General features: G+C 37.7%; 1 protein-coding gene across 1 annotated transcript in view; it reads right to left on the bottom strand.

The window, feature by feature from the left end:
* DKK3 (dickkopf WNT signaling pathway inhibitor 3) overlaps nt 1-12178 on the bottom strand; it is a 28735-nt gene that overhangs the window by 3777 nt on the left and 12780 nt on the right. The window contains exons 4-5 of the mRNA XM_062577871.1: nt 3558-3650; nt 1344-1488 (exon numbers count right to left, since the gene is read on the bottom strand). Coding sequence (XP_062433855.1) covers nt 1344-1488; nt 3558-3650 — 238 coding nt within the window. The remainder of the gene's footprint in view (nt 1-1343; nt 1489-3557; nt 3651-12178) is intronic.

Below are 12178 nucleotides of genomic sequence, written 5' to 3'. Positions count from 1 at the left end.
GCCAAGCGCTATCTTGTGTTCAAACCAGTGTGAAGGTTTTATGCAGTGGAAATAATCAGCATTAAGATGCTGCTTGTTCAAATCCCATGGAAGTCAGAGCTATAGAAGCAGTATTCCCTTGCCTAACACTACTCACACCAGTTGCCACACCTTACTGATGTGGCAGCATGAGCCCTTATGAAAACTGTTCTTTCAGGGTTAGAGATTACAAACAAATCTCTGATAGAGCTCAGCAAAACCTGTAATTGCTTTAGGAGGGAATGCTGATGAAGGGAAAATAAACCAAAAATGATCTAACCAAATCTTACTGAAACCAAGTTTTCTTAACATGGCAAGTCTACTGTGTATTATTCCAAGTCAACAAGGGGAAAAAAAGAAAAAAGAAAAAAAAGAAAAAAAAAACCAGGCTGACTTGCATTTAGATGATGCTTAAAATGAGCTTCATTCTCCTGAAATGCCCTAGTAGCCTGATCCACCAGTGAGATAAGGCAGGAGAGGCAGCCCAACCGTTTGTCAGTGAAGGTAAAAAGTAACCCCTTGCTCACTAAAAAGAAACAGGAGAGAGCAATACAGCAAAATGTCTCCCTGGATAGAAAGATAATTAGAACTGTGTCTTCTCAGTATAAAAATTAGAAGAGCTATGACAGAAGCAGTGAGAAACTGGTAGGTGGAAAACAGCAAAGAAGCTGGGAGGAGAGAGGGTTGACCAGGTAGGATTTAGGACTCATTCCAGGCCTCTTTATCTTCTCCTCCTCCTCTTCTCCTTTTTTTTTAAAATAAAGTTTTACATTCCTGTGTGGAACTGGCAACCTAATCTCAAATATCATTCCTGTGTGTCCTGTCTATCCAGTGAGTATTGCATATTGAGGTGCCATAGACAGTTTGTATAAAACTCAGAGTACAAAATGTATCTGCAATTTGATTCTGATGGTCAATCTGCTGACGTAAGGGTAAAGCCACTTTTAATAAGCTCATATCAATTTGTCAGCCATTTTTCATGTCTTTATTTTTGCTATGTTGAGTGAAAGTTTGACAGATCTGCAGCTTTTAAATGACTCAGATGCTTTATAAACATTAAATTTTTATATTTCTTACACTGTTCTCACTATTTCTGTGCAGTAGGCTTTTCTTTCACCATTGTATGCTCCTGTCACACTACTTCCTACTCCTAATGCTATTAAAGCTTTTATAATGAAGCTAGCATAGTGTATTCCACAGGACAAGGGAGAATGACCAACCCAGTGATATCATACAGATTTAACCACTTCACTTGGGCAAAAGAGCTAAATATGAACACTCCTGTATTGTAAGACAAATAGAATAAAAAACCAAAACCTCTATACCTTTCTGAAAAGCACAGCACGTTCCAGGGTTGCAGTCATGTTGGTTCTCACAAATGGTGCCATTCTCTCCCTTTGAAACAGCTTTCCTGCACTCACCCCAAACGCAAAGCTGGTCTCCACAGCATTCAACATCCCGTGAGCAATGCTTATAAATGGAAAAGTACAAGACAAAACTGTCACTCTAACACTAATTATATGTATCAACAGGCAGCTAAGCACAGATTTAGACCCTGGTCCTGAAGACAACTGTGAGTGTTTTGGACATAAGCAAGTCTGTTTAAACAGCAGGAATATTACATGCATATGTTCTCAACTTAAGCACACCTAGAACTGTTTGATAGACAAGGCCTCAAGGACAGAGTTATGGCACCACTTAACATATAGTATACTTTCAGTCTTGCAAGCTCTGAACTTTTTTTTTTTTTTTTTTTTTTTTTTTTTTTTTTTTTTTTTAGCATTTACATGATAACTGTCCAAAGTCAGACATCCTGAAGTATAACGTGCATTTCAGGACAGACTTTTGCATTCAAGGGAAACAAAAAAAAAAAAGTACAAAAATATTGCTTCTTCCACTGTTAAACACACTAATTTATAGTTTGTTCAGAAGAGTTGCTTTCAAGGAGCAAAACTCAATCTTAGCAAAATCCTGTTTTTACTTCTAATATGAACTGTGCCTTAGTTGTAACCAAGTGTCTTTGAAAAGGAGAATTGCAAATCTCTAGATAGCCTTGATGACAGTTGTACCAATGTTTCAACTGCACAAACCTAATGAATCAACTCGATGAAATCAGTGTGTCATTCTGGGTGGGGGTTTTGTTTTTAAGTAGTTTGAATATCTTAAAGATTCCTAGAAGATCAGCACTTTAAGAGGTTGTTGTTTGTTTTGTTTTTAGTCTGCGTAAAGCCCTGTCTGGGCAGCCATACAAAATCAGAAGTATTTCTTTTCCAGTGTAACACATGGGATGTGCTCGCATGTGGCTAGAAGTAGTACTACACTAGCACTGTTAGGACCTATTAATTATAAAGAGGGTTTTTTGTTTGTTTGTGCTATTGTGGAGGTTCTAAGAGAACTTATTAGCCACCTTCAGTCTCAGCTCACTTTGCAACAGGAGTGGAGCTAGGACACAATTTTTACCTTACTTATACTACTAATGTTCTACTGAGAACTGCATAGAAAAGTAGGGTTGGGGGAGGGTTTAGGTTTCAGCAACATCCTAATCTTGTTTTTTAATTATTCTGTGTTAATTTGAAAAATGATCAATTTAACAGCTTGTAAAGCACAAAGAATAAGCTTTCTTAATGATGCTTGAGCTGAAATTCTGTAGGTACTGTGTTTAAGCAAGCATTCAATCCAGCAAAGTCATTAAAGCTCCCTGAAGTTACCAAATTTAGTTTTAAAATCATTGCAGGAGCAGCCTGTTGCTTTTAGATTATAATAATTCTATTGATTATCTGACTTTACAGCAATGTTGGTTTGCTTCTGGACTTAATAGTCTGCAAATGCTTGGAGAAATGATTTGCTTCACCATAGCCCATCACTGTGATAAATGGAAAGGGATGTTTAGATAAAAGACTTTTTTTTAGAAGACTGAATTTAAAGCTTATTCTCCTTATAAAAAAAAAGCGTGAACTTCTCACACAGCTGTCACCTCCTGTAAATAATCTAGCTATAGCTACTACCAACAATATCTGTCTTTTAACTCAAAAGACAGACTGCTTCCTGAGGTTCATGGATTCAAATAATGTAAATGATTCCTATAAGATCCCGACAGTAAGAACTGAGCTACAACATTGTATAAGTGGTCAACGCAGGGAAGACATTAGCCTGCTGCAATTCTCCTCTCTGGGAGTCAATACCTGGAAATGGCCAACTCTCAACTGAGCCTGAAGAATTAGGATGATACTCGCTCTTTTCCCATCACTATGGGAATAGTGCCTTAGTTTATGCTGTCCTTACTCCACCTAACTGAAGTCAAGCAGGAGTCAGGTGGAGCAGGGGCAGGTTTTTAAGTGTGCAAGAACAGAAACTTTGTAACTTAGTAGTGTTAAAATTGGGGGGGGGGGGGGGGGGGAGGGAAACCACTCATCCATTTTTCAGCTTCACAGGGAAAACTACATCTTTATGTAACAGTTTGGTTTGCTGACATCAGCAACAATAATATACGTAGTGAGTTTCTAAAGACCACATAACATCACATATCATTCAGGACTTACTGTATGCTGGGTTTTACAGAGCTGACACTTGTACTCTAAGCTGGAGAATTGGCAATATTTCCCTGTTTCACAGTCTTCGTCAATGATACACTCCTAAAGAAAAGGATAAAAGTGTGATTTGCCACGATGTGACAGAAATCCATATCTCTCCTTGAAATGCCAGAAGTTCTTAAAAAAGGAAATTGATTATATTTCTTATTTGGAAACTCAGAAAAAAAGCTTTCCTTGGGTCTTTCCATATGACAACAGCTCTATAGTAAAATAATTGTTCTCCTGGCACACTTAGTTGTTGCCCTCAAAGCGTTAGGTGGCTTAGCTTCTTGTAGAAATATTAATAGAAGCAAATTTAAGAAAATTAATTCACTCCTTGCTGTGCTCTTTTGAGCAAAGGAAACAAGAAATTTGCATTAAGTCTCTTCCACTTGTATCAGTGTTTAGCTGTGATTCATTACCACAGGCTGTTTTCTAGAAGGCAGGCAAGACTGAAGGGAAGAGGCTACACTGCAGCAGCCAGGAGGAGTATCTTCATGCTCTGTGGGAGATATCTGCAACAGCTTGCTTGATTCCAGGCCAGGTAGCTTTATACTTGTGTCCCTCCTCTTACCCAGCAACACCAGTGCTAACTTCAGAAACACAGCAGCATAGCTAGCCGCCGTAAGCAAGTAAGAACAAGCTGAAGGGAGAAATCTGTTTCCTGCTAACTCCTCTGGCCTCCTTTGTAAGAGGCAGACAAATTCTTCTAAGACAAACTTAAGAATCTTTGCACTTCTGTCAGCAACAGCTTCTATGCTCAAACTGTAGTGCTCTCCACGGGACTGGAAAATTAAGCATTTCTGAAACATTATGGTAACACCAGCACTATGTTACAGCCTGTACTTTTGGAAGGCAATATATGTCATTACGCCACTTAATTTCCTTTTCTTGGTTATTAGCATGTCTGTGATGTAACTATTGCTATGGCTCATCACCTGCAAGCTCACAGCTGCAAATATCTAAATACCTACACACACAAATTTCAAATCCTCCTTTCAATTTCATCTCAATATTGCAAAATATGCAGGAATAGATTCTCAGCTGATGTCATTCCTCTGCTAGTTCCTTGCTGTCAATGGAGCAAGCTCACCTTTGCTAAGTTTTAGCCAGGCCAAGAATGTAATTTGTATTTCACATGCTTTCAAAATGCATATTACAAACTCAGTGTTCCCCTCCCCCCCAGAGATTACTTACTGCACATGATTATTTAGTAGATAGATTTGAATACTAATCTAGGATTGGCATGTATTTAAGAGCCATATACATCAAAGGGAGGATAAATAAATAATAATAAAAAAAACTCAGTTCCCTAATGCACGCTATATCAACCTTTGCTTCTAGCTACACAACCAGAGTAGGCTTCAAGCTTGCAAGGTGCTTAGGCAACATGTTTAGCTTTTTCAAGCCTGGAAGTATTTCATGGCCTTAACAAAAGTGTTCATGCGCTTGAGCTGAGAGGGATGTCCAAGTTCCTATCTGAACCACGGACTCCAACTGAAGTTGCTCCACCCAGAAATCCCACAAGTGCTGTGATGGAGAAGGCTCGCTTTCCATCTGTGCTGCACAGGGTGAAAGTACAAACTGGTCCAATTCTTCCCCCTCCTTTTTTTTTAATACATAATTAAAGAACAAAACAGCTTTGCAGGCTCTTTAGGTACACCAGTGAGGAAGAGTCTAATATGGAGAGTACGTATGTATGCCTGTGTATCTCTGGAATATCTGGTTCACAGGGAATCTGCCTTTTGTTCCCATTTAATGGTTACTTCTTCAAAACTGTGATTAGCCCTGTTCTCTGAAATGTGTTTTCTCCAGGCTAGAAACAATCTAGCCAATAGAAGAAAAAATTACAGCACAGTTCCTGCATGAGTCACTTGTACTGCATTTTGGTTTTTGTCATCATAAGGTTGATGTTAAATTTTTGTTACTTGCCAGTATCAAAATAAAGGAGTTATACAAAAATTCCAGAAGCCTCTGAAGAAACTACTTGACAACTCCTTTGTAGATATTAATCTAATTTTCTGGAGCAGATCAACTCCTGGCTGTGCATCCTTTATTTAAAGTTTCTATTCAGCTTTTAATTTTGTATTTCTACTTCCTTAGGTCATTTTCCCCCAAACTCACTGACTTCCTCAGCCCCACTTTAATTGGGTTTTGTTTGTACATGATCAGCTGGGCTGAAATGTAAATTGTGAATAAATAATACAGGCAGCTCAGTAAGAAATTTAAGTGAAGCTCACCCATAATCATTTGAAAACGGAAATGACTACACTCTGAAAGGGCTATACTGTCTTCACATCTTCTTCATATTCAAGTTTATAAAAGCTACTTGCACTTTATGAAACAAGGCTGCTCTTCATGAAAAGCAGAGTTTGGGTAACCCATTCTAGCCATTAGAGATGTTTTTTTCAAACACTTTGATTACGCAGTGCGTAGAACAGAAGGCAAGCACAATCTGCATCCTCGTTCCTTTTTAAGTCAGTTACGTGTTTATAATTAAGAAGCAGTTATTTCAGCTATTATTTTAAGAACTCAGTATCACTGAATCCAGGCTTCTATAAACTACCATAATGCATTTGCAGCTTCATTTTTCTAGCACAGTAATAATATGTGCTTTGCTTGTTTACTTTTAAGTTTGAGTTGCTACATAATCAGCTGGGTAGAAATCAAAATGTTATGTAGTATGTTTGAGGTTTTGTGGTTCCCAGTTAGCAGCTAGCTCTGTCAGCTTCTTTCATGAATCCCTCTATCTGCGCCAAGCTATATTCAAAATAAACTATACTATTTTATTCCTATTCCATAGGCTTTCAGGCAAGCAGCCAGGCTTCATTTAGTCAGTTTTTCCAATTGTTACTTTCTAGAGGAGGAATCTTGCCATAATCGTTTTTAAGCTCATGGAATAACTCTCTCTAGCTCTGAAACCACCTAACATCAAAGTTGCAGTTCTCCAGTCAATGTTTTTTCTTGCACTCATGATTCCCCTGCCAAATCCCCCTTTTTATCCTTTTACTGAATTATGTCTCAGCAGTTCAGAATCCCAATTTTACGAGTTTTTTTCAGTTGGGGAAAAAAATTCCTTCACAGTTTTCTTTCCAGGCAAGGCAAAGACTATTTTCATATACTCTCTTAAATCTGTGAAATCTGGTGCCACCCTCCAAACCAGCCTCCTTCACTCAAGTATTTATTATAATCCAAATGTCAGTGCAGAACCCAGCAACACTTACACATGAATATATGTAGCTTTTTTTTCCCCTTAATCACACTATAGCTTCACAAAAAACTTGAGAAAGAACAACTGTCAAACAAGTAGCAAAACTAAGTATCTTCATTAACTGCAATGGAATACAAAAAAAAATCCTTTCTAGAATTCTGCAAGCTAACTTATTTTTTGTCTTTGTAGAGGCAGCAGTGTGCGTACACTGCAGAGAGAAAGCACTAGCTTCTGACATGCAGCAGAGAATTAGCTACACTTCCAGTGCTGTATATCTCTCTGAAATGCATTATGAAGTTACACCAGTGAATCTAATGTAGCAGCAAGGAAATACGCTTATTGAGAGCTGCTAAAGAAGAATGCAGAGTAAAAGTAGGATTGCCTATTAGTATGGCATGACCTGTAAACAGCAGAAGTCAGGAAGGAGCTGTAAGTATAAACTTAGCATCCTTTGGACTCTTAATTATAATATTGTACCCTACAGTTAATATCCTGTAACACCTGAAAGCAATTTGGAGGCTGGGATCTGTTCCAAAGCCCACAGGAAAAAAACAAAAGAAAACAAAACAAAAGACAACTGAAATTTGTGGAAAAGGTTCCCTTTGCTTTGAGTAAGGCTTTTAAAACTGAACTGTGGCTGAAAGAAACTTAGATTTTCTTGTCTTTGGCATATTATGCCAACATATCATTTGCTTTCTTAAGAAATGGTTAGCTTCTACATTTGGGATTTTGAAAAGTTAAGGACTATGGTGATAGTGAAGTATGGCACTAACACCACCACCAGAAAAATGAAATAGATGCCCAGGTGTGCAATGGCATGGGAGTGAACAAGTCAGAACTGGTGTAACAGGTTTTGACAAGAGCACATTCCTTCTAGTTGAATGTTTACATTATGTGGAAAAGCATACAAATACAACAGTTTTTTTTTCAGTGTAATAGGACAGTCTCTACACTTCACCTAGTGACATGCCTTTGTCCTTGAAAGCACTTTGGGCTATTTTGGCAGATCGTACTTGAATGGTGGAGGACAGCCAACTGCAATGTGGACTGTGTTATCCTCTACCCATATAACACCGTAAGTTTAAAAAGCAGAACTACAAGGCCAGAGTTAATCTGCTTGCCTTCAGAAACCCGCTTTCATTTGCAATGTTCATATAGTTATAGTGTTCATATAGTTATAGTTACCACATCTTCAAAAACTCTTTCTTCAAAGATAATTTTAAACAAAACTCTCTCTTCACTACTCATATCTTCAGCAAATATTTGTCTGGGACAGACAAATGTCTGTCTGGAACAAATTTCCCTTGCCTTCTTGGCTCTTCAGGCTTTAACTTAGAATCCAAGAAAGCAGAGAGGAAAGGGCTGCTGGTGACTTCATATACATTTTTTTCAGTGGTAATTAACACATTTATCAAGCCTGAAAAAGAAAGGAGGAAGTGAATGGAACAGAAAACACTCCTGTTGGTAAGGTGTAGCTGTAGTGAAGAGCTGTAGTGAAGAAACTCTTCACTACAGCTGTCTGCCAAGATCACTGACTGCTCTGACACTGAATCCATGAGAAAAGTAAGTGGCATTCAAACAGTAGAACCATTTTTTCCTTCCCTATGGAAACTAAGTGGCTTCATTTCCTTGCTTATTCTGATCCTATTGCAGTTTGTGACTACAAGCCTTTTGAAACCATCTAACAACCCAGGAGAGGCAGGCACATTTTTTGTTTTGGCAATGCCTGTAAGCCAAAATAGCGCATTGCATCAAAGTGATGGCCATTCTGAAGTGTTCATTTCTAACCCTCTATGGATTTCACGTTCACAAGCTGTAAAATATAGAGGCAAAGTGCACTGAATTCAGACATGTTCAGAAATCTTGCCAGGAGATACACAAATGAAGCTATGCTAAAAGAAGCAGCTGGTGCAATAATCAGAAAATTATTTTTAATAACAATCTGGGGAAACCTCTTGCAGTCTGCTGGGACAACTGTGCTTCAAAAGCTTTTCTAAACAAAAAGCTTCTTCACATATTTCTTAAAAACTCCTCTTCCAAGAGGAAGAAATTTCCTCTTCCAAGACTTGTGAACCAAGTAAAACTCAAATGTGAACCTCCATAAATGGTAGCTATGCATCCTTCCCAGCCAGTTCCAGGGCTTACCAGAGCATAGCTGTGAGAAACTGATAATTTCAGCCATAGCTGAATTGCTCTTGTAAAATCACTTGTTCACACTAAAATTGGAATTTCTCAGCAATTAGCACTTCCAAGGGTTAATGTTTACTTCTTGGTTTACATGTCCTTTTCCAGTTTTTAATTGCTACAAGACACACCACACAGGACTGGTCTTAAAAACTTCTCTGTTACTCTTGCAGATGGTTAAAAGCTACTGAGTACTAAAGGAAAAAGCATAAAAACTGCTTTATATACTACATGTATTAGAAAAATGACAGAATTACATAGACAGGAATACTGCTTTATAGTTTGAATTGCAATAGTGTTCTGGTTCCTAACCTCTTAATTGTCTGGGCAGGGCACATCATAATGCATTCATCTTTAACGAGATATGAATTAATTTGCCTTGAAATAGCTTAAAAGCTCTGTAATCCTTTTCAGCAAAGCAAAGGACTCCTGTCCTGCCAAGTAAATATCACTCATAAAAATAAGGACTATCGTTAAAAAAAGGACACTGAAAAGATTGGTCATGTGAGTTGAAAACTATGGGGTGTTGGTCACATCCAGTGCTATTTGAACTTGGCTTTAGGTACCAAAAGCAGCATAGTTACATGAGCCCTAATATGCTGTAGAAATGCTCAGGGAATTAATTGAGCAGCGTGTAGTCACCTGATAAACCAGCTTTGCCACAAAAGCTAGTGTAAGAAGTTCACCCCCTTCTCTATCATCTGCTTATTCTCACCACAAACACAGTGATCCTATCACTGACCAGACTCCCAGGCAGTTAGTGTTTCTGGTTAAAAAATAAATAAAATCTCACATTATCTACAGCTTCAAGGAACTGAGATTTCATGGGAAAAAGAGGACACACAATCAAAATCAAATAATATAAGATCCCTGATAAATGTCTCAGTTGGGATACTAAGGACAATAATAACTGGATGCTCCATCAGATCACATTCTGTTCATCTGTCCTCCAAAACTTTGTATGTCCTGTTACAATTACAGAGCAGGACCTTCTGCAAAAGCATTCACTTGATTTTTTTTCCCATCCCCCCTCTTTTACTCAGTAAGTGCTGCAATAATCTGACCCTAGCAAGACTACAGTCTCAGTGAATGCTTCTGAGCAGTACATTGGTAGAGATGCACCATCAGGAACACAGTGCAAAATACTTATTTCAGTCTATTTTGCAATGGTATCAGAGGAAGCACACTAGGAGAACTGTTCAGTTTTGGCAGACAAAATATATATATGTAAATCATAACCTGGCAGTGAATTAACTTAGTCTGCAAACTAAAAGGTATCCAACTAAGAAAGGAGTGAAGTCTGGAACAGCTTTTCGTGTGTAAGTAAAGGGAACAAAATCCTACCTAATCTGCAGTGGACCATAGGATATACACATATATAGAGAGAGACACATACATATATGGCTACACATTGCAATAGCTGCATTCAATAGCAGCAGTCTCTTCTTGTCCCATGCATTTGGCCTTGAGTAGCAATGACAAGTTTTAGCATGAAAAATTCTGTTTTTTTCCTTCTGTTTGTCAAGCCAATATCTACAATAGGCAAAGCAGGATGGTAGCAATTCAGGCAAGAAAATCTTCCCTTAAGCCTTCCTGAAACTTGATGCCATGCTGTGGACTCAGTTCCTTTTTTATTTCACAAAAACTTCAAGATCTTGTATATTTGTAATAATATAGAGAAAAGAAGGTTCTGAAATCAGAGTATTTGAAACCCAAGAGCAATAGCCGTTTACATCTAATGTCCATGTTAAGAGAACTTCTTTCACATGGTATATGATTATCAAATGAGGATAAAATATGATTCATGTTTATGAAGAAAATTTCCCTAAGTATTTTGCAATAAATTGTCCAAATATAAAAGTGTATCCTTCCTATGGAGGTATTAATTGGACAACAGAAATTCTTTGACATTTAATATCCAGAAATATGTCTAAAATCTTGTGGTCTAGAACACTGCAGTTTTTATTCCAAGTAACTTGAAAAACAGTAACAGTTATGGAAACACTGTAAACTTGTGCTACTGAGCTCTAAAGGGCCATTATTTCCAAGTAGTCAGTAATCATATAAAGATACAGCTCTCAAAAAACGGTGTGCCCAGAGGCTGAACTTTAATGCAGGCATCTCCTCTCTACAACTGGAAGTTGCTACGAGGTTTCCATGATTCACTGCCGAACTATGTAAATTCTGAAATTTTTTAAAACCAAAACAATCTAGAGTAGCCCTACAAAGCAATGATGTGAAATACCTATGAGAAAGGAAAAACAGGATTTCTATATTTATTAGCTCCCTGCTAATCTTAATCACTAAATTAAGGGTAGCACAGACAGTAAGATGCCAGCCTGCCCCCAGTTCAGAATTTATTCAGAATTTCTTTCAAATCTTATGTGTTTTGTTCTTACGTGATTCACATTTTTGAGAGCTCACGGTTTCCACAGCCTTACTGTGGAATAGGGTACTATTTAAGGTGTCAGCCAAAGATAATTATACTATAATAATAAGAACAGAAATACTAAATATGGGTAATAACTCATCCACAACAGACTATGCCTAAAGCAGAGATGACTATGTGGGAGACTGCTGTTACCATAGACAAAAGGGACTATTTTATTTTCCTAGATGTAAATGGGACAAGAATGGGTTTAAATTGCTGCAATAGAGCCTTTCTAGTGAAGGTAGAAAAGCATTAGAATACATCATTTCTATCACTGGAAGATTTTGATATTTTAGGCTCTCAGCTGGACACTAAAGAAGCAATGGATGCACGCTTACTCCCTTCAAGAGAAAGTCTGTCTTGTAGTCTTTTAGGGATAAACCTGATTTCTTGTTCTGTTTGTACTAACACGATCACCCTGAGAACTGAATTAATTCTAGGTACTGTGACTGTGTTACAGTAATAGCTTATTTTTGGTGAGGATATATTTATTCCAAGAAAATTTTTCTCCCTTTAATATTTAGCCACTCAAATGGCAGATAGAAATGGAGAGGCAGTTCTTCAGCTAGTATGTTTTTGCATTAAAATACTCTTTTTGTTCAGAGTTTAACTGGAATAGATATACACCTTATTACAGCATATGAGGGTCTGGCAAATTTTAAAACAACTGTAAACACAGGCATAGACCTGAATTACTAATAAGGATCATTGCTTTCAGAATATTAATTAGTACTAAAGAGTTTTGTTTGCCTTACTTGACAGGGG

Source organism: Rhea pennata, chromosome 5 (assembly GCF_028389875.1).
Source record: "Rhea pennata isolate bPtePen1 chromosome 5, bPtePen1.pri, whole genome shotgun sequence".
NCBI lineage: Eukaryota > Metazoa > Chordata > Aves > Rheiformes > Rheidae > Rhea > Rhea pennata.
This window is presented reverse-complemented; position numbering and strand designations above follow the sequence as displayed.